This window comes from Manis javanica, chromosome 12, assembly GCF_040802235.1.
Source record: "Manis javanica isolate MJ-LG chromosome 12, MJ_LKY, whole genome shotgun sequence".
Lineage (NCBI taxonomy): Eukaryota > Metazoa > Chordata > Mammalia > Pholidota > Manidae > Manis > Manis javanica.
In genome coordinates, this window is record NC_133167.1 from 1287223 (window position 1) to 1313565 (window position 26343).

At 53.5% G+C, this 26343-nt stretch overlaps 1 protein-coding gene and 1 long non-coding RNA gene across 5 annotated transcripts in view; one reads left to right on the forward strand and one right to left on the reverse strand.

The window, feature by feature from the left end:
• The window catches only part of LOC140844877 (uncharacterized), a 33278-nt gene extending 26825 nt beyond the window's left edge, over nt 1-6453 (reverse strand). Inside the window, exons 1-3 of one of the 4 annotated variants that reach the window (XR_012123394.1) lie at nt 6273-6453; nt 558-5850; nt 213-440 (exon numbers count right to left, since the gene is read on the reverse strand). This is a non-coding gene — a long non-coding RNA (uncharacterized lncRNA). Of the gene's footprint in view, nt 1-212; nt 5851-6272 lie in introns of all 4 variants that reach the window. The other 3 variants (XR_012123396.1, XR_012123392.1, XR_012123393.1) reach the window with 3 other exon arrangements.
• An 11-nt stretch (nt 6454-6464) lies between these two features.
• The window catches only part of NDUFA10 (NADH:ubiquinone oxidoreductase subunit A10), a 42093-nt gene continuing 22214 nt past the window's right edge, over nt 6465-26343 (forward strand). The window contains exons 1-8 of the mRNA XM_037009611.2: nt 6465-6622; nt 11546-11714; nt 12429-12644; nt 14978-15064; nt 17611-17732; nt 19610-19689; nt 21808-21862; nt 23394-23479. Of these exons, the coding sequence (XP_036865506.1) occupies nt 6548-6622; nt 11546-11714; nt 12429-12644; nt 14978-15064; nt 17611-17732; nt 19610-19689; nt 21808-21862; nt 23394-23479 (890 nt within the window). The 5' untranslated portion in view covers nt 6465-6547. The remainder of the gene's footprint in view (nt 6623-11545; nt 11715-12428; nt 12645-14977; nt 15065-17610; nt 17733-19609; nt 19690-21807; nt 21863-23393; nt 23480-26343) is intronic.

Consider the following 26343-nt stretch of genomic DNA (forward strand, 5'->3'; position numbering starts at 1 on the left):
CCTGAGGAGATGGGGGCCCAGGCAGTCCTGCTCTCTCTGCTGGCGGTCCCCTCCCGGCCCCGCGCCCCACGCACTGGCGCCCTGCAGGCCTGGCTCCCTGCACGGATGGTGCGGGGGGGAGGGGGGGAGGATGCCCCCCAGGCCAGGGGGTTCATTCTGGTGGGCTTCCCCACGGCGCCCCCGCTGCGGCTCCCGCTCCTCCTGCCACTCACCTGCCTCTGCGTCCTGGTGGAGCCCGGCCGTCCTACTCCCCGCCCGGGGCAGCCCCTGCCTCCGCAGGGCCGTGCACCGTTTCCTGAGCTCCACGTCGTTCCTGGGGATCCGGCACGTGTCTGACGTCGTCCCCGAGGTGCTGGACGGTTTCCTCCCGCAGCTCCGACAAGCTCATCTCTGCCATGTGCACTGTCCTCAGCCCCATCGTGAACCCCTTGATCTACTGTCTGAGGAACAAAGAATTTAAGGACGCCTTGAAATAGACTCTTGGGCTTTGGTCAGCCTTCACAGAAGGACCATTGAATGTCCTACAATCTAAATTGCGGTGATAGAAAAAATCTTACATGGCACTGGATGCTTTTAAAGTGAATCCTTAAATGAAATTCAGCAAGCCTGCAGAGCTGTGCACACACAGTAAGCCTTCACCTGGACCTGTTTTCACAGAAGGAACACAGTCAGGTAAGCAGCACTCGAGTCGAGAGCTGGAAGCCCCCTCACACCCTGACCCGTGATCGCCATGATCCTGGCTTCTAACGCCAGATGCCAGTTTGGGTGGTTTTGAGGTTTTTATGAACACAGTCACGAGAGACACTTTATGTTCAGTGGCGTTCTCTCTGCGTGATGCCTGAGGGGACCCTTGATGCACTTGCATGTAGCGATCGCTCATGCATGTAACATGTACTCTGCTGTGTAAAGGCATCCAACATTTTCCTATTCGATGAAGCTGTGAACAGCACTCTGGGTACTGCCCGCTGTTGTCCACAACACTGCCTGGATGCCTGTGGGAGTGCTGCGAAAGCACCCTGGCTCATGTCTTTTCATTCATACAGTTCTGTGAGCCATGTGCCTAGGCTAGACCCAGGTGTGCACAGGCTATGCCTGCAGTTGCCGTGACCTCAGCGATGTGTGTGGCCGGGCTTAGGAGAAGCTCCAGCAGTGTGCTCCAAAGGGGGCGAGTTCATCTTCGCGCCCACTAGCAGTGTGTCCAGTAGCTCCACATCCTCACCACACTCGGGATCGTAAGCAGTTTTCAGTTAGGCATCCTTCCAGCTGTAACGGTGCCTTCGCTTCAGTTTGCATTCCCCGATGGCAAATGGTCTGAGCACCTCGGTAGTACTTGCTGGCTATTGTCCGTTTGGATGCGTCCTTCCTGAAGTGCCCATTCAACCAAGTCTTTTGCATATTTTTATATTGAGTTGCTTTTTCTCCTTAACCTGTAGGAGTTCTTATATATTCTGGATAAACACCCTCTGTTTTTTATACTTAATGCAAAAATATCCTGGTTTAGGGGTGTGCCTTTTTATTCTTAATGGTGTCTTGAAGAAGAGAAGCTCTTTATTTCCTATTATAGTGTTTTTTTACTTTCCATTTAAGACATGATTGCCTATTCCAAGGTCATAAAGATGTTCTTCTATTTAATTCTGGAAGCTTCATTGTTTTACCTTTTGTGTTTAGATTTAAACCATTTGAGATTGATTTTTATTTATGGTATGAGACATGGGTCTGAATTCATTCTTTTCTGTATGGATATCAGATTGAGGCGGGACCCACCATTCATTGCAAAGAGCATGTGCTCCCTTCTGCAGTGTCACCCTTTTCATGCACCCGGTATCTATCCACTACCTGCACTCACCTGTCTGTCCTCAGCTCTTCTTGGGCTTCTTACTCTGTCCCATTTGTGTTTGTCTTTTGCTGTGCCAATGCCACGTCATCATAATTACAGTAGCTTTCTGATATTTTGTCATGTGTGGTGGTGAAGCCCTCCATCTCTGCTACTGTTCTTCAAGGCTGCATGGTTATCTCGGCCCTCCCAAATCAGGGGAGGGAGACAGGCATTTTCAGAATCAGCCTGTCAATTTCAACAGAGGAAAAGTATTTTGGATAGTTATTGGGATTGTGTTGAATCTATAGCTCAATTTGGAGATAACTGTCATCCTCACAATTTCAAGGCTCTTAATCCAAGAAGAAGGCATAGTCTTCTATTCATGTACAACTTCTTCCATTTCTCGATACTGTTTTATTTTTGGCATAGGGACCTATTATATTTTTCTAGGTATTTGAGTTTTTAAAATTCTTTTAATTACAAAAAATAGTTGATTGTATTAGTATGGGGATTTTTCTGGCTTCTCTCTTCTGTTCCATCAGTGTTTGTGTCTGTCGCTGGCCAATACCACGCAGCCTTGATAATCAGTCTTGAAGTTGATGGACTGATTCCTACAACTTTATTCTTTTCCAAAATTGCATTAGCTTTTTTCCCCCTTTTTTTCTTCTTTTGATTTTTCATATAACTCTCAGGACAATCTCTGTCTGTACAGGAAGAAACTCTTGCTGTCATTTTGATAGCAATTGCGTTAAACCTGTACAGCGATTTTGGGAGAATTACCCCCTCAGTGTGCTGAGTCTGGAGGGCAGTGTGCTGCGCATAGGAATTGTGGCTCGGGCCGGCCCACTCTTCATCTGGTTAGTGGACAGTCCCTCCAGCACCACCGAGGGAGCCTGGCAGCACCGGAAAACTGTGTGATCACACACTGTCATCCATCGGGGACTGTCACTTATCTCTGTCACCAACCAGAAGTGGTCAGGGAACACAAAAGAGGAATACTTCCTATATAATTTTATTAATTCAAAATAAGCCTGATACCAAAACCATACAAAGTCCAAAAATGAAAATTACAGATCACTACCTCACATAAATATAGATTAAAAAAATTCTTTAAAAATATTTGCAAGTAGGATTCAGCGATATATAATGAGAATGACACATGATCGAGTGGGGTTTAGTTCAGGGATGCAAGGCTGGTTCAAAATGCAAAAACCAATTGCTGAAATCCACCACGTGAACAGGCTAAAGAAGAAAAGCTGTGCGATTATATCAACTGACACAGTGAAACTGACAAAATCTAACATTAGCAACCAAGGAACACAGACAACTGCTTCAGTCCTAGGGAGCATTTACAAATCTAGACTAGCATTATGCCTAACCAAAAACAGAATGTTTTCCTAAGAATGTCAGCTCTTGCCACCGCTATCCAACATAGTAGTGGAAGTTCCAGCCAGCACAATATGGGAAGGAAAAGATGGGCATTCAGGTCGGAAAGAATGAAATAAAATTACTCCCATCTGCAGATGACATGATTGTCTACACAGAAAGTCCCAAGGAATCTACACAAAACCTAGAACTAATATGTGTACTCAGCAAGGCCACAGGATACGAACTCGACACACAAAATCCAGCTGTATTTTTATGTACTAGCAATGAATGCAAGGCAACCAACTTTAAAATACCATTTAAAAGCACTCAAAAAATTTGAAGTACTTGAGTGTAAATCTAACAAAACATATACAGAATTTATATGCTGAAACCTATGCAATGCTGATGGAGGGAATCAAATGGAGGCACACGGTCTGTGCACGGACTGGCAGACTCGACGTGGTAAAAAGGATTCTCCCCAGATTGCTGCCCAGGTTAACACAATCACTATCAAAATTATAGTTAACAGTTTCTTTCTGTATATACAAAGAAGATTATCTTAAACTTTATATGAAAAGAAAAAAAAGAAAAAAGAACAGCTAAAGCAATTTTGGAAAAAAGTTGGAGGAATTAGTAGTCTACTGACTTGAAGGCTGATTTTCAAGGTTGTGTGATATTGTGCAGTGACACACAAACATTGATGGAACAGAAGAGAGAAGCCAGAAAAATCTCCAGATAAGACCATCTAATTTTTTTAGATGAAAAATCCTATTAATTATAGATTCACATGCAGTTGTAAGAAATAACAGGCAGATCTTTTGTGAACTTGGCCCACTTCCCTACAATGATAACAGTGGCCAAACTATAGTATGATATCACAGCCAGGATACTGATGAATCCACCTGCCTCGTTCAGGCTTCCTGTTTTACCTGTATTTATCTGTGCATCTGTGTTTGGTTTATTATAAAATTTCATCATCTGTGTAGGTTTGGGTCGACTACCACACTCAAGAGCCTGCATGATTCCACCACCACGAGGATTCCCTGCTGTGGTATGCATGCATCACAGTCTGTTTAACTGCTTACCTTCTGAAAGACATCTGGCTGCAGTCCAATTTCTGTACATTATCCTAAAGCTGCACTAAATATTCACCTACAGGGTTTTGTGTGGACACAAGTCAGGGAAGCAGAAGTGAGAAGTGACACAAGGATAGTATTGCTTGAGATCTGGATCAAACTATACCTGCAGCCAGGCACATGCACTACCTTCTGTTACTATGAGGTTTCCATCACTTGCTTTACGTTACTAAATGACACTGACATGCCAGGTATTATACAGCATCTCAAATGGAGACTTGAGAAGATAATTTGAGGCCAGTAATCACCACACCTTGCATGATTTCAAGGTAGTGCAAGTATCTTCTATTGAATCAGAAACACCAACTATTTCTATTATGAACTATTATTGAATTTTCTCTCACTTGGTTTCTCGGCTGTAGTTGAGTGATTATACCATCAAACGGAAGCTGGGCAGAACGCTAACTTGTAGCATATTTATACTTGGAGCTCATGTGGAAGTGAATTTCCCAAGCATACTGTCCCCATGTTTTGGACGGTGAGGGGCAGTAGCTGGTTGCAGCTGGCTACAGAGGTCCGTCCGTAATGGGATGTTTATGATGGTGTCGTAACTAGGGACACTCAAAACACATTGTTTACTTCTGTGCACCAGAAGGTCAATTTAGTTACAAGACTGATGTTTAAATTCTGATTTAAAAAAGTAGTTGGGACACATTATACCTAACAAAGCATCTCTTGTGTTTGACACTCATCAGGGACGTCAGTGCTAAGAGCCCTGAGGAGGCCTGCTCTTCCCTCTCAGGACCCGGACTTTGAAGGTGCCTGGAGGAGAGGAGGGAGGCCTGGGGAGGTTCTGACAGGCAGGTCCCCAGGCTGGTGGGTTAGGGCCTGACCATGACCCCACACCGTAGGGATGTTCGAGAAACTTCAGGATGTCTGAAGCTCAGTGTTATTTCTGTTTCCTGCTGCGCTCTTTCCCTTTCTCACTATGCCATCAGTGAGAGTTGTTCAACACAAGGATCTTGTCTTGGCAAGTAAGATAAAGGGTGTGTTTTCACCTGGGGTAAAGCTGCGAAAGACAGTTGCAGTGCTCAAGGCCGAACAGATGGACGATGGTACAAGGTGAGGATGCCCAGGCAGGCGCCCTGAATTCGGACACACTGGGAAGGGCACTGGGCTTCCCGGAGGCATGGGGACGTGGAGGGAAGCCCTGGAAGACCGGGGCCTCCACGGGGCTTGGAGGGCTGAGGGCTGGCCACACCGGCTTACTGGGGGTGTGCTCACCCAACTGCTCTTGCAACACATGTGTCAGTTTTGCTCCAGGCTGGGACACTCGTGTGCAGGATGTGATGTGGCCCCTGCTCTCAGGAGGGTCTGTGACAGTATCTCTCTCCATGTGGCCCATTTATATCAGAATAGCTGGAAGCCTGTTACACGGATTTCACGGCCCACCCTGGGTCTTCTGAATCAGACGCTCGGGCTCTGGGATCGGGAATCTGCTCCTTCGCACAAGCAGGAATGCTCCTCTGGCAGGTGCGTTTTCACAGCTGCATTCCCGTTCTGCTTTGCATTCCATGACCGTCTGGACAGCTGAAAACCAAATGAACGTTAAACGAAAGAAAAGTTAGGATACTCAGAACCGTGAGACCGAGGGATGTGAACATTATAGCAACTATTCCAGAGGCCGGCGTGGCGGAGGGCCTCCCCCGGTCGAGTGAATCCGCGCGGCGCTGCGCGGACCGAGGGCCTGGAGCCCAGCGGGGCCGGCCGCGGGGTGAGGGCACCCGGGGCGTCCGTCCGACCACGGTGCGCAGGCGGGAGCCCCCCGGGGGCCCGCGGGGAGGGGCGGCCTCGGCCGGCTGCCGGGTGCCCGTCGGCCGGTGGCCCCTCCTCGCGCGCTGGGACGCCCGCGCGGTCCCGGTGCCGCGCGCCATCCGCCCCTTCGTTCCCCAGCCCCAGGCCGCCCTCCCCGCGGCTGCCGGACGGCTTCCGGGGGGCTGAGAAGTCGGCACCTGCGCCCTGGACTTGGCGTGAGGCGCAGTAGCGGCTACAGGCTGCCTGGGGCAGCTCCCCGCGCGGCACGACCTCAGGTCCGGCGGCGCCCGGGCGACTCCGGCGACCCGGCCGCCTGGGGGAGCCGCTGACCCCGCTCTTCGCGCGCCCGGAAGGCCCGGCAGGCGCCGCGCGGGCACCCCCGTCTGACGTCACCGAGGCGCGCCGGCCGCGGGAAAGGACCTCGTCGCGACCGCGTCCGCTCGGTCCTTGAGCCGGCGCCGACCGCGGAGCCATGGCCTCCGGGCTGCTGAGATTGGCCCCCGCGTCCGCGTCCGCGCGGGGCCTGGCGGCGGGCGCCCAGCGCGTGGTGAGGCGGCGGGCGGGCGGGGAGCGGGGCCCTGGCCTGTCCTCCCGGCGCAGCCCCTCTCCTCTCCCGGGCCCCCGGGCTGCAGCTCCCAGGGTCACTCTGCGGGGCCCCCGGGGCCTGAGTCGCGGGCCGACTCAGAGGGGCGGCGGGCTGCCCAGGCCGTTTCATCTCGGCCCCACGGAACGCCCGGGCGCGGAGGCGAGTCGGCCTCGTGGGCGCGCTGGTGGCGGAGGCCGGGCGCGGGGCGACTGTCCCTGCTGCTGCGCGGTGGCCGGCGGGCAGGATGAGCCCCGAGGGCCTGGGCGCGCGCAGCAGAAACGGGAGAGAAGGCAGCCGAGTTAGATACGCAGGGTCGGGAGAACTTGAGTGGCGGAGAAACTGCGGGAAGACGCTGTACGCGGAGGGAACGAGGGAAGCAAAGAGCTGGGCTGGAAACCGTCGGAAAACTAATACGGCCGTGACTGCATCATAGCTGCTTTGCGCGCTCGTGGCCGGAGCTACACTGGTGTCCGTTTGCAAAGGAAGTTGACCTGGCTAAGGTGGCTAAGCATTTTGGTCAGCAGAGGATTTTGGACAGAACAGTGTAACAGTGTTATTAAGAACTCATATACGTGTTTTTAGAAGATAACCCGGGCTTCTTTTTACTACCCAGTGTACTGGGGCCTGTGTCAGGGAGGTCAGGACCCGGTGCTGTGGTGCAGGGCACACGCTAGACACAGCCGCCCGAGACAGGGCGCGCCCCGATGGGCACTGCCCTCTGCAGGGGGATATGCGCGAGCCTCAGCAGGTCCGGAGAGAAATGAGTAAGATGAACAGGGGTACCCCTGATTACTTGAGGAATAAAGCAAGGAATTGGAAATTCATCCTAAGATCGGTTATTCATTGTGACTCCAGAGAGAAGAATGAGACTGAGGATGGGAATTTAGAGAAGACTATGGTTACTTTGTAAAAAAGCACTTTCTAAGGATTTTGAAGTGAGGAAATGCTTGATTGCTGGGTTCATTACTTGGAACATTACTGTGCATCTGCTTTGTGCCACACCTGTGGTATGTTCAGGTTGTGGACACAGCTGGGAAACAGTTTGCCCATGGCTCATAGATAGCCTAGAGGAGAGAGTCTTTAATTTCTGGGGTGATATGATTAACACCCCCTCACATACCTCTTCTACTCTCCCTCAGCCGCCTTGGTGCCAGCCTCGCCGCCTGGGCTGGGCCTTGCAGTGCTGCGGCCTCAGGGCATTTGTCCCCTCTGCCTGAGAGACCCTCTTTCAGGGGGAGGTTCCCTCCCTGCCTTCTGGTCTGTCCCTGCGTCACTCCTGCAAGAGCTCCCCCGCCGCCCACTTGAACATCACAGCCCATTACGGGCACCATGCTCCCCTCCACAGCACTTATTTAATGAGCTGTATAGCGACTGTTTTGTTTTGTTATGCCGTGGAGTCCTGTGGCTCCCTGCTGTATCCCCATTGTCTAAGGAAGGTGCTTCACATAGCATAGGCTCCTAATAAATACTTGAATAGTGAAGAAAAAAATGAATGAATGACACACAGTTGCTACTGAGTAAATTAAGTGTTCACAAAGTGATGGGACGTTGAGATTTTGGGGCATATAGAGAATGCACTCCGCGCGCTAACCTGCTTTCCTGTCGATGCGCCTCTGGGTGGTTCCCTTTTGCTCTTGCAGGCATCACTCCTGACTTTTCATGTACATCCTTTCTCCTGTATTTGTCTCAGTTTTTTCCTGCTGTGAATGTATCTGTGTATATATTATTTACAAAAAGGGGATCATACAGTGCATTCTTTCTTTTTCTTTTCAGTAACTACCGGTGGGCTGTATTCAGGTTCCCTCAGTTTTTCTCTAATGTCCTTTTTCCTTTCCAGGATCCCACCCAGGATCCCACATCACATTTAGTCATCATGTCTCTTCAGGCTTCTCTTGGTTTTGACGGTTTCTCAGATTTTCCCTGTTTCTGATGACCTTGACAGCAGCCCTGGGCAGGGGTTTGTCCCTCAGTGGGACTCATCTGATGTTTTTCTCATGATTGGAGCGGGGTTGTGTGTTCTTGGGAGGGGGAGCACAGCGGGAAAGCCATGCCCACCACATTGTACGCAAGGAGCCGTCCCTGTCGATGTTGACCGCTTGGCTGGGGTAGCAGGGTGGTTCCACTTGCCCCTTTCCCGTTGTGTCCCCTCGGAAGGGCAGTCTCTGTGTGTAGCCCACACCTAAGGAGTGGGAGATTATGCCCCCTTCCTCAAAGGCAGAGTATCTACAGAAATGATGTGTAACTCTTCCGCATGTGTGCTCGGGGTGATTGATACTGGGGACAGTATATTGCTTCTGGGTCCTCTCAGCAGGCAGCAAATACACGAACCTGTGTGTATGCTGATACCTGTAAATACTTCTCCGTGTAACCATCTGCCCCTGTATCGGATGAGTTCACAGTAATGTCTGTGGTTCAGAGCTACATGGGCATTCTAGCCTCTCCCCTTGCTCATCTGTAACTTCCCGAAAGTCCAGCAGGTAGAAACCTGGTTCCCACCATTTGCTGTCCATCTACGTAACCGCTTGATTCTAGGATGCATGTATAGTAATAATCAGAGTTGTTAACCTTTCCTCTGTGAGAAACATCTTTACCAGGCAGAGTACAGTTCCTCTTGCCTGCGTCTCAGACCACTGAGTTCCAGACCTTCCCCGGCCCCACAGGGAGGTGGTTTCATGCCTGGTGACGCTGTCGGTTTGTCACGTTCTGCATTCCAGTCTGGATTCCTCAACCTAAGCGAGTTTTCAGAATTGTGCCTATGTTGAAGTTCGCTCTTGGTGCTGTAAATTTTTGTGGGTTTTGACAAGCGCAAGTGTCACATGCCCACCGCTCGGTGTCACACTGGGTGGTTCCACTGCCCTTCAAATCCCAAGCTCTCCCCGCTCAGCCCGTCCTCTTCGCCCCAGTCCCTGGCAACCACTGATCTCACCACCTCTCATTCAGCGCTTCCTAGAATGTCATCTATCTGGAAGCCTACAGTACGTTGCTTTTCGTATTGGCTCTGTCACTTAGAGATGTGCATTTAAGAGTCACTCATGTCTTTCTGTGGTTGAATAGAAATGAGTGGAAAAATAGAAAAATGCGTTTCTTTTTATTTCTGAATAATATTCCATTGTATGAGTGTATCACAGTTTATCCATTGAGCTACTGAAAGACATCTTGGTTGCTTCCAGTTTTTAGTGAATATGAGTAACCCTGCCGAGGCATGTGGATTAGCCGGATCTGTGGTAAGACTGTGTTTAGTTCTAGAAGAACTGTTAAGCCATCTTCTAAAGGGACTGTGCCATTTTGCATTCCTGCTCTCCCTAAAGGGCATTCCTGTTGCTCTGCCTTCTTGCCAACACTTCTTGGTGTAGATTTTGGCTTTTTGGCTGTTCTCCTGAGTGAATGGTTGTATCTTTCTGTTTTAAGTTGCCGTTTCCAAATGACAGGTTGTTGAGTATGTTTCTGTCTGCTTATCGGCCCTTCCTTAGATGTCCTTTTGTGACATGTGTTCACACCTTTTGCCTGTTGTTAGCTGTGTTGCCTTTGTGTTCTCACCTGTAACTGCTTTTGCACCAGCTCATAATCAAGACCGTAAATCAAGCTGGTCAGGATTGAAACAATCTCGTTGTTTTATGTTCTCTTATATTATTTTTATTCCATAACAAAAAGAGTACTTGGTATTCCATCAGATGGATATACCTTAATTTTTAAACTACTTCTCTGTTGTTGGGCATTAAGGGTTTCTTTTACATTTTTGATATTATAAATGACATTTCTTGGAGCATCTCTGTAGGCAAATCTTTACACAGACCCATGTGTAGTCCCTTAGGGTCGAGTTGCTAGTCTGAGGTCCAGGGCCTGGGTCTACAGCACCACTTGCAGGTATGAGGATTGTCCTGTACCAACACTGCATATCATCATTTAAAAAATTAAATTCATATGGTTTTTGGTTACTTTTAGTACTTCTAAAATAAGCTGTGGGTTCCCACCCTTGCTCCTGTCAGCGCCCTTACTAGTCTGTTCAGCCTCTGTGTGCACTAAGGCTGTGTTCCCTCGTATGTGTTGAACTTTCCTTAGTTGTTTTCCTTTCAATTTGTGTTTCTTTCTTATCTTTGTGTTGTTCGGGGCGGGGGGATGGTTTGGCTTTAGAGCGGAGAGTAGCCTGGGTGTGTTGGAGCAAGGAGATGGGGCAGGTGCCTGCCGTGGGGGTGGAGGTACAGAATGAGCCCTAGGGGTTGGGGGGTGGCACCGCGCCAGAGTCAGACTGGCAGGAGTTTGCCAGCGGTTATGGGCTGGGCAGGGGGCGGAGGATATCAAAGGTGATTCCACGTTTGCTTGGTTTGCCTGGTGGATAGGGGATGGGGAGCTTGGGACGGTGAGCAGATTTGGGGGTTAGGGTGCAGATGTTAAATCTCAGATCCAGGTCAGTTAGCTTTCAAGTACTTTTCAGGATATGGAGTTGGAGCTGTTTAAAGACAGTGATATACGCAGGTCTGGAGCTCAGGCCAGAAGCCTGGACCAGAGAAACGTTCTTTATTCCTTTCCCCTCTCTCTCCCTGCCTCCCATCCATCCATCCATCCATCCATCTGTCTGTCCGTCCGTTCATCTACCCATCCATCTGTGTGTCTGTCCGCCCAATTTTTATTGACTGGTGAGTGTGTCTATTCCAGGCACTGTTCTGAACGCAAGGATGCAGCAGTGAACAGGAGACAATTCCCCTGTCCTTGTGAACCCACAGTGCAGGCAGGGCAGGGGACCTTAATCAAACAAATCAGGAGGCGATAAAGATGTCGATGTTGGCATTTTTATCAGCGGGGCCTTCTTGGCCTTCTTACCGAGTGGTTGCTCGTTTCTCGCACCCAGAAGGCTCACGTTGTGCTCTTTTGTGATGTTGTTTTCAGGAAGGGATTCACACAAGTGTCCAGCGCAAGTGGCAGTACGGCCCTTTGGCGTACATCCTGGGCGAGAGGGCGAGCAAAAAACTGACGGAATACAGCAGAGTGATAACTGTAGATGGCAACCTGTGTTCCGGGAAAGGCAAGCTTGCAAAGCAAATAGCGGAGAAACTAGGTATGAACCTATGTCGTGCACAGTAACTTTTTGTCAGATATACAGTTGCTCATCTGAGTTTGGTATTATTTTAATGTTGATTAGGTAGAATTGGGCCTAAGGTAGGCATTTTACATTTTGACATGTTTATTGAGAAGGCTGCTTTTTAGCTTTCAGACTTGGGAGATTTAAAAAATGCATGCTGGTTGTTGATTTGAATTTGAATTTTACCTTGATGATCTGAACTTGGAGATGAACAGATTTTGGGCTTTGTAGCAGCCCTTGGAAACGGGACTGTTGCTGTCATTGGCAGACGTGTGAACTCGGGGAGAAGCCGGTTGCACCCTGGTCCCTACACAGCCGGGGTCTGAGCCCGTTCTCAACTCCTGTTAGTCTGCTGTACCCCAGTTCTGCCAGGCGGGCGCTCACTTGCACCTGGGGGCGAGCAGAGTTACAGGCGGCTCTCATTCTCAGGAGGAGGGGACACTGGGACACGCTGCAGCCTAGCCCTTTAGCTGACATGCTCTTACACGCGTGTTTTAGACATGCTCTCTTCTGTATCCTGTATGTTCCCTTTTGTACATGTGGAATGCAAGCATGAGGGTCACTTTTTCCAGGTCTGAGCTCCAGGTCTGACCAACCAGCTCAGACGGGGCTGTGTTTCTGTCGGCCATGCTGCGCACTGGTGGGAGGTGAGGGACCCACCTCACGTTTCCTCTGGTTATTTCTCCTCAGGCTTAAAGCACTTCCCCGAAGCAGGGATACACTATGCAGACAGCACCACGGGAGATGGGAGGGACCTGGCTGCTGAGTTCAGCGGCAACTGCAGCTTGGAGAAGTTTTATGACGACCCCAAAAGTAACGACGGCAACAGCTACCGCCTGCAGTCCTGGCTGTACGCCAGCCGCCTCCTGCAGTACGCGAACGCCCTGGAGCACCTGCTGAGCACAGGTGCGGCGCCCACGCAGGGGCCGTAGGGACGCCGTGCACCTGAGCCCTGCTCTGGGCTTCGGAATTCAGTTTTACGTCGCTTGCTAAGTAGGGCTTTGCTCCAAGGGTAATTGGTGGGGCAGACTGTCTTCCCAGTAAGATCATAAATTCCCTGAGACCCATGTTATAGTTGCTTTAGGATAAAGTTCACTTAATATTACTTCGTTTTTGTGTGCTGGAGCATGATCTTTGGGCTGTGTGGAATTTCCACGCCACCACTCTAAGCTTATAGAAGTGTGTCAAAGTAGTGGAGGAAAGAGAGAACCTGTAGAAGTGGAATTGCCCTTGGGAAGGTGCGGCTGTGCATCATGCAGACATGCAATGCACAAAATAGCATTGTCTCCGAGCAGAGGTGGGCTGGGGTTTACCATCAGTCTGCAGGGTAGAAGTCAGACCTGGAGAAGGTACAGCAGTGGGGGAGGGGGCACACATTGCCCCTGGGCCCATTCAGGAAAGGTGATGTGTCCCTGGAAGTTGTCCAAAGCAGCAGGAAATGGGCAGGGCTGTTTATTGGGGTAGGCGAGGTCTGGAGTCTGGGAGACAGGTATCAGGGGTAAGGACACAAAGTTTGGGGGCTGGAGTGGGGAGGGTGGGCGGGCAGAGGCACAGGCTGCTCACAGAGTGAGGTGGGGTCCAGGCAGGATCCAGGTGCATCCAGGCAGGTCAAGGTGCATCCAGGTGAGTCATGGTGCGTCCAGGTGGGTCCAGGCAGGTCCAGGCCAGCTGTGCCGTCACCCTGTGGACCAGCCCCGAAACGTCCCCGATGCTGCCGCCTTGACCAGAGCCACCAAGCCGTGGCGGGTCTAAACTCGGGCAGAAGCAGGTGGCATGTGTGCGTGTGAGCAGGCGGTGGGGTGTTTGTGTGAGCTCAGTGTTGGCCGCCACAGTTACCTGGTGAGCTTATTTATAAACAGCTCAGCAGCCTCCTAAGGCATCTACTTCGTGGGTGTGCGTGTGAGAACAAGGGCCCCAGGAGCCATGGCTTCCTGTCTGGTAGGGCCGCACGTGTATGGTGTGTGCCACCAGACGCACGAGGATGCTCTGTGTCTGAACAGGTACAGAGGGACCCGGTTCCCGTCTCGCTTCCTAAAGTTTTACCAGTGACGCTTTTCCTTCGGCCAGTGTAAGCCCCGCTTCGGGTTAGCACTGCTGCCAGGACAGGGCGTGGCCCGCCTCCCGTGTTCAGCACCAGGACGCAGCTCCCCGCAGCCGGTCAGCGCTGGGAGTTCATACTGACACTCACTCCGCTCATGTTAGATTCTTTTTGAAGTATACTTAGACCTGGTATTAGGACTCCCCACGTCTTAAAATTAAAAAGACACATTTTAAAAGAAAACTTACCTTGTTTGATTTTGTGTCACTGTAATTTGTCGGTGACGTGAGTGTTCAGTGAGTGCCTGCAGCGTAGCAGGTGCGCAGACGCTAGGATGCTGCGCAAGGCGAGCCCCCGCCCCTCCTGGGGCTGAGGGTAAATGAGGGGAGAGTCCGGCCCTGTGTCCCATCGAGCTGAGAGGAAGGGGTTGCGTGTAGGGCTGGGGGCCGCACTTCCTGATGGGAAGGTGAGAGGGTGGGCACAGGGATTCTGGCCGGGCCCCTGGGGACCAGCCCCGAGTGGCAGTAGAGCCCTCTGTGTGCCACAGGACTGTCTAGAGGCCTCTGGCCCCCGTGCAGCAAGCAGGGCCGGGGGGTGGGATGAGGTCAGAGAAGTGGGCGGGTGAGGAGGTTTTCCTCCAAAGCAGAGAGGGGGCCGTGGGGTTTGAGCAGAGGGCTTACAGGGCCTGGTTTCAGCCTTGGCAGTGCCGCCTGCTGTTGGGGGGCCAGGGCAGAGCCGGGGTTGGGGTGCAGAGCCTGGGGAGTTGGTGCTGTGGCTTCGTCAGGTGCGGTGGCCGCACGCTGAGGAGGTAACGGCGGCTGCTGTGCATGGTCAGGAGCACGTGGGCGGTGTGCTGATGGCTGGGGGCTGAGGTGACGTCGGGATGGTCTTCCTGAGCCGCTGGCGGAGGTGGGGTTGCCGTGGGCATGGTGGGGTGGGAGACCCATGGTTTAACAGAAGCACTTTGCTGTTAACTGGGTGCTTTTGTTCAGCTGAAGGACGAACAGCATGTTCACCGTTGACATCAGGGTGTTAGGTTTTGAAAATTATTTCCTACTTACAAGCCCATGTGTGTTCTTTTGAAACTGTTTGGTGAAAGTATGCAATTGTAAGTAGATTTTTTCCCCTTTCTAAAATGAAATTACTAGCTTCCAGTGCTGGCTTCATTACCTGATTGTTTTTGTCTCCCTGCTTTACACAGGACAAGGTGTTGTACTGGAACGCTCCGTGTACAGTGACTTTGTTTTTGTGGAGGCGATGTACGGCCAGGGATTCATCCGGAAGCAGTGTGAGTCAGGGCTGCCCACCAGCCTTCCTGGATGTGCTGGGTAGCTTTGTGAAGGGGCTGGGGACTCGTCTCGCAGTTAGTACGGGTCCTCTGAGTGACTGTTACATGGATGTGAATCAATACCATTACCTGTTGAATTTCCACAGGGAAAAATGATTCTTTCCACCCCTTTTCCCTCCTAAATTCACACGTCCTGTGAAAGCAGTGTGGTGTCCTGGGTCCTTGAATAGCTGAACCCCTGGGCTTACGCCGTCTTGCCCAGGAGCCCCTCCAGCTCTGCTAACCTGCGCTCTTCAGCATCAGCCTGACTGAACTGCCCAGTGTCCGGTGCCGTGTCTTTACGTATCCACGTTGCCTGCGCCTGCCTGGTAGTGTCACTGCCCTGCTCCCCTTCTCTCTGACACAGGGCCGTGCCAGCGCTTTTAGGGACAGCAGCTCTGGGTTGGGGAATTGTTGGAGGTCTGGCAGGTGGCAAAAGGGCAAGAATAAAAAGCTCCTGGTTGCAATAGCCAGACTGTGGGGAGTGGTGGACGCCTGTCAGGGTGGGGCCAGGGCTGTGCGAGTCCTTGTGGCCAGCCAGCCTGTAGACGTGCTCGTCTGCAGGGGACATGGGCACCGGCGTCCAGGGAGCCGCTCTAGCTGGTGGGCGGCTCCGATCCGGAGGGCGGACGAGTTGGTAGATGAGCAGGGAGATTGCAGGAAGCTGAGGGAGTCGGGAGGTGGGGCCGTTGGCTCTGCCTGCTCACCTCCTGCCGTTGAGGGTAGTCCACCCATGTGCTTGCAGAAAGGGCAACTGGGCCCTGCTTCTGACCAAGGCACCGGCCGATCCGCGCCGGGCCTTGTGAGCAGCAGCTGAAGTCGGTGGACCGGCGTTGCTGGCACGCTGGCTGAGCACCAGGCTCTGCCGTAGGTGCGCTGACTGCCAGAAACAGCACTGACAGCCCCTCTGTCTTCTCAGGCGCTGTGGAAGCATGCAGGAGGGTGTCTCGCCAGCAGGGGCGGAGGTGGTCGGGGACAGCGTCCCTTCAGAGGGAGCCCTGGCTAGAGGTCGGCAGCTGGGGCCCTGGGGCTGCGCTTGCAGGCCTGCACCGTGGCTGGCATGCGTGGGTTTTCATGCGAGTGCTGAGGAGCCATGGAGGGTCTCAGGCAGTGGGGGCTGTGGTGAGATGGGGGCTCGTTCATTTGAAGGGCACGTTTGGAAGGGACAACAAAGCAAAGGAGACCCTTTGGGAGGAAGTCGGAGTAGGATGGGTGGGCCCTTAGGATGAAGGCCCACAGGGGAGGGTGGTCTGCACTTGGTGAGCTGGGGGGCCAGCTTTGTGGGGGATGTGGGAGAGTGAAAGCAGGCCACAGGGCTGACGGAGCCACCAGGTGGGCAGGATGCCACGGGGCAGTGGGCTGAGGAGGAGGTTTTGTATCTGGAGCGTTGAGTTAGAGATTCCCTCCTGTGAGGTGGCCAGTTGGTGATGTCTGCCAGGTAGCCGCATGTCAGCCTGACGTCCAGAGGACCAGTCAGGGCTGGAGACAGGTTTTGGGGGAGCTGGTGCTCATGGTGGACACACACGTCCCAGGACACGCCAGCACGTGAGAGATGAGGATGAGCGTCAGAGCTGCAGTGTATTTCCCAGGAGAAGAGGCCCTGCCAGTGCTCCCAGCCCACGAGAGGGTGTCAGTCGTCATAAGGAGTGTTAGTGTCCAGTGGGTCAGGACCTCAGAAGTGACTGTGAGGGGCTGGTGGCTTTAATGAGTTGCTTCTGTGTTGGTTTGGTGAAGAACGTCCCCTTGAGGGTGGCTGGATCCCAGTGAGGTGGAAGATGACCCGGGGAGTGGGAGTGCCCGCAGGACTGATGCAGGTGGGTTCGCGGGGCAGGAGGAGGTGGAGGGCAGTCCTCCCTGGCGGCGGGGCGACTGGACTGTTCGGGCTGAATGGGGAGGGGGCACCTGCACCGAGTGCATCCTGCCGGGACAGGGGCAGCACCACAGCCCAGGCTTGGCCGCTGACTTGGGCTCCACTGCTGTGTGGTCCTCGTGGTCCTGCAGCTCAGAGCCTGCCAGGCCTCGGATCCAAGGCCCTTCCTAAGTAGCTGCTAGAGCAGGAGTCAGCAGGAGTGGCCACCTGAACGTGTTCTTCAGAGCCAAGTGATTATCTTTCTGTGGATCTTAGCATGATCACACAAGTATATTGCTTCTGGAACTTTCTACCACATGACAATGTGCAGGGCCAATGGTTTCTTCCCATTGCTCCCCTGTGGGGAGGGGGGCGTGATTTCATTTCAGTGGCCTGTTGAATTCTAGTAACGTCAGTTACACTCAGGGATTTCAAGGTGCAGAATGTCTTCAAAAGAACGTGTGCAAATGCCCTGGCACTGTAGTGTGTGCACATCAAGCGTGTGGCCAGTGCCGGCGGCTGAGAGCGGTGTGTGGTTCACAGACTGACCCGAGGCTCTGAGAACTGCACATGCCTTGCCCTTTACTCGGAGAGCAGAGTGCGCCTCAGAAATGTGCCCGTGGCCTGCTGATGACAGGCACCTCTCTCTCGCGTCCAGGTGTGGACCACTACAACGAGGTGAAGAAGGTCACCATCTGTGAGTACCTGCCTCCCCACGTGGTGATCTACGTCGACGTGCCTGTGCCCGAGATCCAGGCTCGGATTCAGAAGAAAGGAGACGTACGTTCACTTTTAAACCAAAGACCAGCCTCCCTCTGTGTCCTGATTACTTGTGCCGCGGGTCAGCTCTTAGACGAGGGCCTCTGCGGTGGCGGTCGGCTGTGTGGGTTGCGCGCAGCCCTCGGGAGGAGGCAGGCGCTGGGGCCCCCAGGGCACGGCCACTCTGTGAGGGCTTATGAAGCCCTTGCCACCCTCTGTCCTCTGCCAGTGCCCTCCAGGCCCCAGCGCCTGCCCACTTTCATCCCTGAACCCGTCCCCCAAACCGTCGTGTGAGGCTGGGTAAGTCTGCTGGCAGATCTTCCCCTGCTCGTACCTGTCTGTTCTCTGATGGAGTTTTTGTGTCTCCTTATTTCAGACACATTGAAAGCAATTTCTGATATCCTTTCAGTCCCCGCTCCTGCCCATTCGATTCAGATTTGGCCTCTCTCCTTGTCCTGCTCACTGATTCTAGAGCAGAGGAGTAGTGCGCCCCACACACGCCCACTTCCTTGTCGGATGAGGCTGAGTCAGGCGGCCTGGCCTCTGCAGGTGGAAGTTGCCTGGGGGTGCTGTAGGCACGCTTCATACGGGCTGGCAAAGGCCTCTTCGCCCGGGGAATGCCGCTCCTGCTCAGGGGACGTTTTCCTGGGGAAAATAGGGTGTTGTCTTGGACACTGAGGAGAGCGTGAGTGGCCAAGTGTTTGTCAGCCCCCAGCTTGTCCTCAGTGCCGGGACCCTCGCAGGTGCCCTGTACATGCCAGCCTGGATGGTGGGCCCTTGGGTGGGCAGTGGGAGAGCACCAGCTACCCTGGGCTGCTGCTGAAAGATCTGTCGGGCACGCTGTCCTCTTCTCTCCAGTGGTGGGCACTAGGCCATGTCTGCCTACCCTGTCGATTGCCAGTCGGTGTGCCTCCCTTGCCTACGAGTTCACTCCTCAGTATGGCGTGCGATTAAGATGTTCAGTGTCCCACCGGCTGCTGAAAGGTGGGAACTGCGAGGCAGAAGTGGTTTATCTTCCCTCGGGGGTAGTTCAGATGCCTTTGCTTATCATGGTGCTGTTCAGACACACAGATGGGTACATACAGAATTCTTGAGGCAACTTAATCTGGGAAACAATATTTCAGAAACAATTTTGAGGCCCACATTAGAGCGGTGAACTTTTAAATTTCTCCAGGTAAAGTCTTCCATGAATGCTGTCACCAGCTAACATGAGCACTGTGTGAGCATTTTATCAAAGAAGCATTGTGTTATTTATCAGTGTGTTCCTACATTTAGTGTGGGAGACTGGCAGGTAGGAAGCAAGGGGATACATGAGAAGTGTACCAGGAGGAGGTGACGCCGGGGAGGCGGGTCAGGGGAGAGCCGTGTGCGCTGGCCTGCAGCGCTGCTCGGCCGCGGCAGGTGCCAGATGTGGAAGTTCGCCCCTCAGGTTGCAGTTGTGAATTCCTGAAATTGGCTTAAACCTCAGATGATAAGGGAAGTGAGCCATGGGAAGCGGGGAGAGGTGGCTGGAGGACTGGGGAGTGGTGGGCGTGCTGAGGCTAGCGGGGGAGAGATGAGCTGGTCCCGCTAGCGTCTGGAATCTTCCATTGCCTGCAGCCAAGCACACGGCGGGATCGAAGGCCAGCTGTGCTAACTACCAAAGGACTTTTTCTGGTCCCAGTCTAAGCCACATCTTGAAGCGCTTGCGCAGAGCCCGCATGCTGGGCCCACCAGAGCAAACCAGGTGCTCGTTGTAGGGCAGTAATTCTGATGCCAAGGCCGTTCCCGGCCACCCCACAGTCTCCACAGTGCTCCGCACAGTGGGTCTGAGAAAGCTGTTTGTGCTTGTTTGCACATTTTACATATGCACAGGGACCAGGAGAAGTACACACTTGTATTTTTCTGCTCCTGTGTAGCCGCATGAGATGAAGATCACCTCCGCCTACCTTCAGGACATCGAGAATGCCTACAAGAGAGTCTTCTGCCCACAGATGAGGTAAGCCGAGTGCACGGTGTCTCTCGGGGCTGTGCCCCCCTCACTGGTGCCTCAGGCCCGGCGGCCCGGCTCCCCGCTCACCTGCGTACCTGTGCCAGTGGGCGTTGGGACCGTTGTGAGCGACAGCGCCGGCACACATCTCAGCTGGAGCTGGCGGGGTTTGGGCTGGTGTGTTTGGTTTTGATTGGGTTATCTTGCCAATACTTTTTGTTTTACTTTGTTTCTAATAGTATTTGAAGCCAGAAATAGACCCGTACTATACTCTGTGGCAGGTTTTAGCTTTGGGAACCCTTCAGTTTTTATGTCAGGTGGCAGCCACATGCTCATGTTTACCTAGAAAGATCGCCTGTAAGGGCTCAGCAAGTCTGTACGGAAGATTCACGAAGGGTAAACCGCCTCCTTAGAGTCTTTAAAAGCTATCCTCTGGGTGTTTGGACTGACAGAAACACTGCCGCGTCTTTCTTCTCTCTTCACGCTTGCTCACCTTTCTTCTTTGTTGAAAGCACACAGGGAAATAGGTCTTGCTGCGCTCCCCGAGTGTGTGCCTGTGTTTGGGCGGTCATGGCCATCGCTGCAGCCTCTCGCCGGTGGCTCTCCCTCCGTGCCTTAGTCCCGGCGGAGGCCAGCAGGCGCGGAAGTGGCCAGTCCGGCCCGTGGGGTCGGTTCTGTCCTATCTGCCAGGTTGCTTGTGCCTGAGGCGGGGTGCTCGCCTGGTATAGGCACCTGTGAAATGAATGTCTGTGGAGTCAAGCCCCATGGAAGCCCAGTGTTTGGCTGTAAAATCGGCTCTAGGTTGTTGCTGGTAGTAGCTGAGCTCTCGCGTCTGTGGGGGCAGGGCCCTGTCTGTGTCACCTGTGCACCCCACACAGTGCACCCTACACAGTGCCTGCCGCCTGGCAGGGGTGTAGTGCATGTGCTCAGTCACCTGTCACGTGTTTACCTGTCCCCTCTGGTGGCAGACACATCAAGGATGCCACATAGGCTGCTGTGTGAGAAAAAATAATGCTCTTTCAGTGCCAGCCGCGTCCCTGGGACATCCAAGGAGTGTTTGCAACTTTTGTCTCTTACACACTTGGGTTTAATTGTGGCTTCTGAGGCTTGCAGGGGTTTCTGTCCCTGCAGTGATCTAGTTGCAGTGAGAGAACACCGTCTGGTTGGATAACTTCCTCTGAATTGGGGAATGAAGTTTGTCTATAATCACAGTGCCAGAAAGCCTTTCTCTCACACTCGGTATCAGTGTGAGCAGGTGGTGGGGACATGTCGTATAGATCCTTTACCTGTACTGCCTCAGCTGATTAAACCAGCCACCTGCTGAAGATATGGTAGTTTGAACATAGCTTGTAATTCTTGGACTGTTTACAGATTTACAGCCCATCTGTGAGAGGGCTATCCAAACGAGGAAAAGTCCCCTGTTGATGCCATGCAGGTGGTCCACGGTGACTGGCCCATCCTTGGCACCCTGCTGTCTCCTTGCTGGGCGGGGCCTCAAGCATTCCTGCACGGGCGGGCTCCCCTGTGGGCTACTGCTGGCCTTCACATCTGTCTAACATACTTAGAAGCCTGCAGGTTTCCAGCCAGGGCCTGGCTGGGCAGCCAGCTCTGCGCACCAGGGGACGTAGTGAGGAAGTGGGCAAGAGTGCGGAGATGACACACAGGGGCAGCTGTCCCTTTCCTTCTGGGGCCCCGCTGTGGTATCCCAGGGTGTAGACCACAGGCCGGGGACGGGGGCTGTTCTGAGGGTGTCATTTGTCTCCTGAACTGCAGCAGCCCGGAGAGCCTGCCCCCCTCCAGCCCACACCACTTGGTGCTCTGTACCCATGCCTCCTTGTACTGTCCTGTGACGTGTCCTACAGCAGGGGACTGTCTCTGGCAGCAGAGGCCACGCGGGTGCCCTGTCCCCGTAGACACCGGTCTCACTCACGGAGTGAGCAGGGAAGCCAGGACACGTGGCCAGCCACGGGCGCACTTCTGCCGCTCATGTGCCCCTCTGGTTGGGCTGTGGAGCCAGTGTGGGGCCCAGCTCAGAGAATGTGGGGGTTCAGCTCAGCATAGGGGCTTTAATGTACATTACTGTAAGCTACAGAGTTTACACTGAATTTGTCTTGCTTTGTCTTACAGTGAAAAATGTGAAGTTTTACAGTATAGTGTAAGGGAAGCTGAAGATGCAGAAAAGGTAAGGAGATGGGGGAAAGTTAATAGTTCCTCCTAAGTGTGATTCATGTGTAAGGTTCTTGCAGATCAGATCATCAGTTGAGCTCACACTGGTCTTAGAAACGTCTTTGTTTTATGACCTAAGTACCAAGCCAGCCCATCACATTCTCAGATCATGAGGTTTCCATTTTCTTTTAAATAATTCAGTTTCTAGGATCTTGACATTATCAAATGGTTTGTTCCAACATTTTTATCAAGCAGATGGTGAAATTGAAAGTTGAATTAGTTAATAGGAGAGACTTAGTAATATAAAAATATTATCTTTCCTCAGATTAGTAGGTACGTTTTGTGAAATTCAAGTCAATCTCAGTGCTGTTTTCGTGAGAACTTAGCAATAGCCAAAAAAATTGAAAAACAGAATAATGGGAACATTTGTCCTCTCAGATACAAAAGCACACAGCAAATTGGCCATGAATGTGTCTTGTAGTCATACAAGAATGACAGATGACTTTGTGGGGCCAAACAGAGTAGAGAAATGGGTGCGTGTGTGTGCACGGTGTCAGTTTGGTAAGTCAGTACTTTGAGGGATAATAATGAAGCGGAAGAGAAAGAATCATTTCTTAAGTGGTATGAGGCATTTGACCACGCATTTGGCAAAAAACCCCACAAAGTTCCAGATTTTGTATAACATACGAAGCATAAAGTACTAAATAACAAAATAACAAAACATACAAAAATTCTAAAAGAAGATGCAGGTTTTATGCATGGGGATTGAAGTGTAGGGATATCAAACAGGAAGAGTTGCAGAATTAAGGACTTTAATGAAGAGGGCCCCTCAGGGTGTGGGGAGAGGGGAGCGCCGGCGCCGCCTGGGAGGGGGCTGTCCTGCGGGGGGTGGGAGCGGCCCCAGCCATGGAGTCCCCGCCCTGAGGGCCGCCCCTGCGCCTCCTGCTTGGGCTCAGCAAGCTGCCATTCTTCCCAATCGTTTCCAGACGGTGTGACGCACTGTTCAGAGATGGTATGTATCTGAGAAGAAAGACGATACATTTTATTTCTGAGACTGTGTTGTCTCTTGAGTTCATAAATGAATGTCCTCAAGTTCCTGACCCTGCGAGAGTTCCCCGAGCTGGCCGGGCTCTGGGCGAGAGGCCTCCGGAGGCCTGGCCGAGACGCGGTCGGCGCTCTCCGCTCAGTGCCCTTTCTCACTCTGCTGCCACCGTGAGAGGCTTGGCCCTGCCTTCTCGGGCGTCCCTGGGAGGACGTGAGTGGCCTGCTACCAACGCACGCTTCCCCAGTCTGGAAGCTTTTCCTCTCCGGACCCTTTCCTCCCAGCCAGCTGGGTATCTTCGCACCGCCCGTGTGTCAGCTGGGCCAGGCCACTGCTCAGCCGTGCTGCTCCACTCAAGGCCGTGTGCCCAACATCCTTTCTTTTTGAGGCTTGTGGTGTGATTCTCTCTGCCACATACTTCTGGCTTTTGATGTATTAAAGTGCTGTGTCGTTCAACATTCTGAAGTGGGGCTCGCCATTGAAATAGGGATTCCTTCTGTCTTAGGTGGTAGAAGACATCGGATACCTGAAGTACGACAAGGGGCCGTGGCTAGACCAGGATGACCGGACTCTTCACCGACTGCGGATGCTGTGAGTTGGGGGGCAGGGGGTGGGGCTGGCCTTTTGGGGGTGCTGGGACCTGGGGTGGGGGTGAGAGCTGGCCTCTGGGGGGTGCTGGGGCCTGGGATGAGGGTGAGAGCTGGCCTCTGGGGGGTGCTGGGGCCCAGGGTGGGGTGCAGAGCTGGCCTTCTGGGGGGTGCTGGGGCCCGAGGTGGGAGTGCAGGGCTGGCCCTCAGAGGGGCCGCTGGGGCCTGGGGTGGGAGTGTGGGGCTGGCCTTCTGGGGGGCGCATCCCCTGCTGAAGACACTTAGAGAAGTTTGAGGAGTTCTGTTTCAGTTTAGGTGTTCGCATGCCGGCCAGCACAAGGTGTATCTGCTGTTGTACACAGGCTCCATGTCTCTCCTCTGACGGAGCTTGGCTGCCATTATTCATTCAGCAAATACTTAGCTTCCACCACGTGCTGGGCGCTGGCCCAGATTTAGGGGATTTAGAATCAGCTAAAACTCCTGCTATCATCAGACGTATTTCAGCGGGGGGATGGAATACCCAAATCACCAGAACGCTGTGGGTGCCGAAGGCTATGAGGAAAGGTCCCCGGGTAACGGGATAGCAAGGGGCTGGGGTGTGAGCGATGGGGGCGCTCCGGGGAGGCTGAGAAGGCCTTTCTTCCGAAAAGGCCTGAGTGAGCACAGGGCAGTGAGGGCAGAGCGCCCGGGAGGGTGTGCTGAGTAGCCAGCCAGTGGGACGGAGCGAGGTGGGGCGGAGGGGGGCCGCTGCCGTGAAGGGGTGCTGGCCGTGAAGAGGACATGGTGGGAGGGGCGGTTCGTGGGGGTGGCGCCATGGAGGAAGCAGTGGGTCGTGGGGCCTCTGCTGCAGTGGTGAGGACTTGGGATTTCTCTGAACCAGACGAGACACTGTCTTTGAGTCTGAGCAGAGGAGGACGCATACCGTACATTCTGAGAAGCTCATTCTGGCTATTGTGAGGTTCCTTGTTACCTTCTAAATAGGAAATAATACCATACAAATCTGCTAAATAGAAAGAAATGCTGCTTCCTGCTGTCATGAAACTGCTCTCGCCAAGGGAATGGCCTCCCTGCCCCCCAGTGAGGGGACCCTCCTCTGCCTTCATGCCACCTCCCAGGGTCCCTGGAGACGGTGCCCGGCTGTCCTCCTGACGTCTCCCCTGCTGGCTTCCCTGTGCCCCCGGCTCAGGGCCAGGGCTCCTTGACTGGTACCTTGCCCTGCTCCCTGGCCTCTCAGGGTCCCACCGCCCCAGGCAGGGGTCCTTGGGCTCCAGGTGTCTCCTGCTCCCATCTGAGGTTCCAGCCCACCTATCCTGAGCACCAGAGGGTGGCCCTGCTGGCTGCCTCTTGCAGTGGGCAGGTGGCACTCGGGACTCCCGCCCCGTCTTTGCTCTGGTCTTACCCTGCCCTCTGCCTGCACCCTGCTGGGGTCTCCCGACTCCCTCCTGGCTGCTGCCCTGCCCTGCGCCTGCTCCCTTTCTGGACGTAGCGTGTGTTGCTGGGGGAGTGCCCTGGCCTTTCTGGGAGGTCGGAGGCTCTGCTGGCCCTCCCGTGTGGGGTTGCTGCAGGTCTCTACTGTCCGGAATTCCTGGGCCTCCTGGTGAATGCGCTGGCCTCCAGACGAGCCCTTCCCGCCTGCCCGGCTTCCCCTGGGGACTGAGGCCCCGTCCCTGTAGCTCAGGACAGTGACCTCTGTCTGCCTCCTCTTATGGTTGGTGGAGTAATATGCGGAGCTCAAACCACTCGTGCCGCCTCTCTGTGTGCCACGGTCACCCAGGACTTGCTATGGCTGTTCCAGGACAAGTAATTGGTCTTCAGGCCTCTCGGTCTGATCGTTGTGGGACAAGAGCGACGGCTTGTAAGGTCTTCACTTGTTGCGGCAGAGACTGGAGGACCTGCTTTGGTTTCTAGAACTCTCTGGTTAACTTTTGTCTGGATGCTTCTGTGTGTATATGTTTTTGTAAGCTCACCAGAATGACAGCACATACCGTGCCATTCTGAACCTTTCAGAACTCTCTGTCGTTTCTCTGACCTGCCGTACGGCGTCCTACCAGTAGGTCTGAAATCTCAAGCTGCAGCCTTCACCAGTTACCCAGTATGCGTTTCACAGCTCCTGACGTACTGCAGAATGGGTCTCCAGAAAACGTACCTGGAACGTGCTTCAGAAACTCTCCTGACCCCACAGCGCTCCTGCCTGCCTGGGGGCTCCCTGCATTTCCCAGGTGGGGCACCGTGGCTCAGGGAGCTCGACTTGCTGCAGGCCGCCTTGTGCTGCGAGGGTCCCACGTCTGCCTCCGGGAGGTGCGGCCCGCTGGCCTGGACACCCCCCCCCCCCCCGTGGCCCTGCGCCGCACCCCCCTGCCCTCCCTCCTTTCATGGGCTCCGGCTTGACCCCGGTGGGGTGGTCACCGCCTGCTGCAGCTGCCTCCCGCTGAGCCCGGACCAGCACCCTCCGTGACGCCCTCAGGTCGGCGTGCTCCGTGCCCTCCGCACCCTGTCTTTCTTTGCTCCTGCTGCCTTTGGGGTTGGGGTTCGCGCTCCATTCCTTCTTCTTGTGCACACGCCTGCCGGGTTAATTTTCATAAGAATGTCGGCGACCCTGTTTCCCCTCGACTCAGAATCTCCCAGTGCCTGACCTCTGTTTAGTCATGAACTTGAATTTCATTTCCTAGAATTAATTGGGTCCTGGTCATCCGGTTCTGCCTGCGCAGCAGGACACCAGACCGTCTCCTGGACCTGCTTCCTCCCCTCCCTGCCCAGTAATTACCAGAAAATCCTAGCGGTCACTTTCTGCCCCCCTCTGGGAAACGTTCTTTTAACTTTTCCAGGTTGTTATTTTTTATGGAGTTATATGTGATTCTTCTTAATATT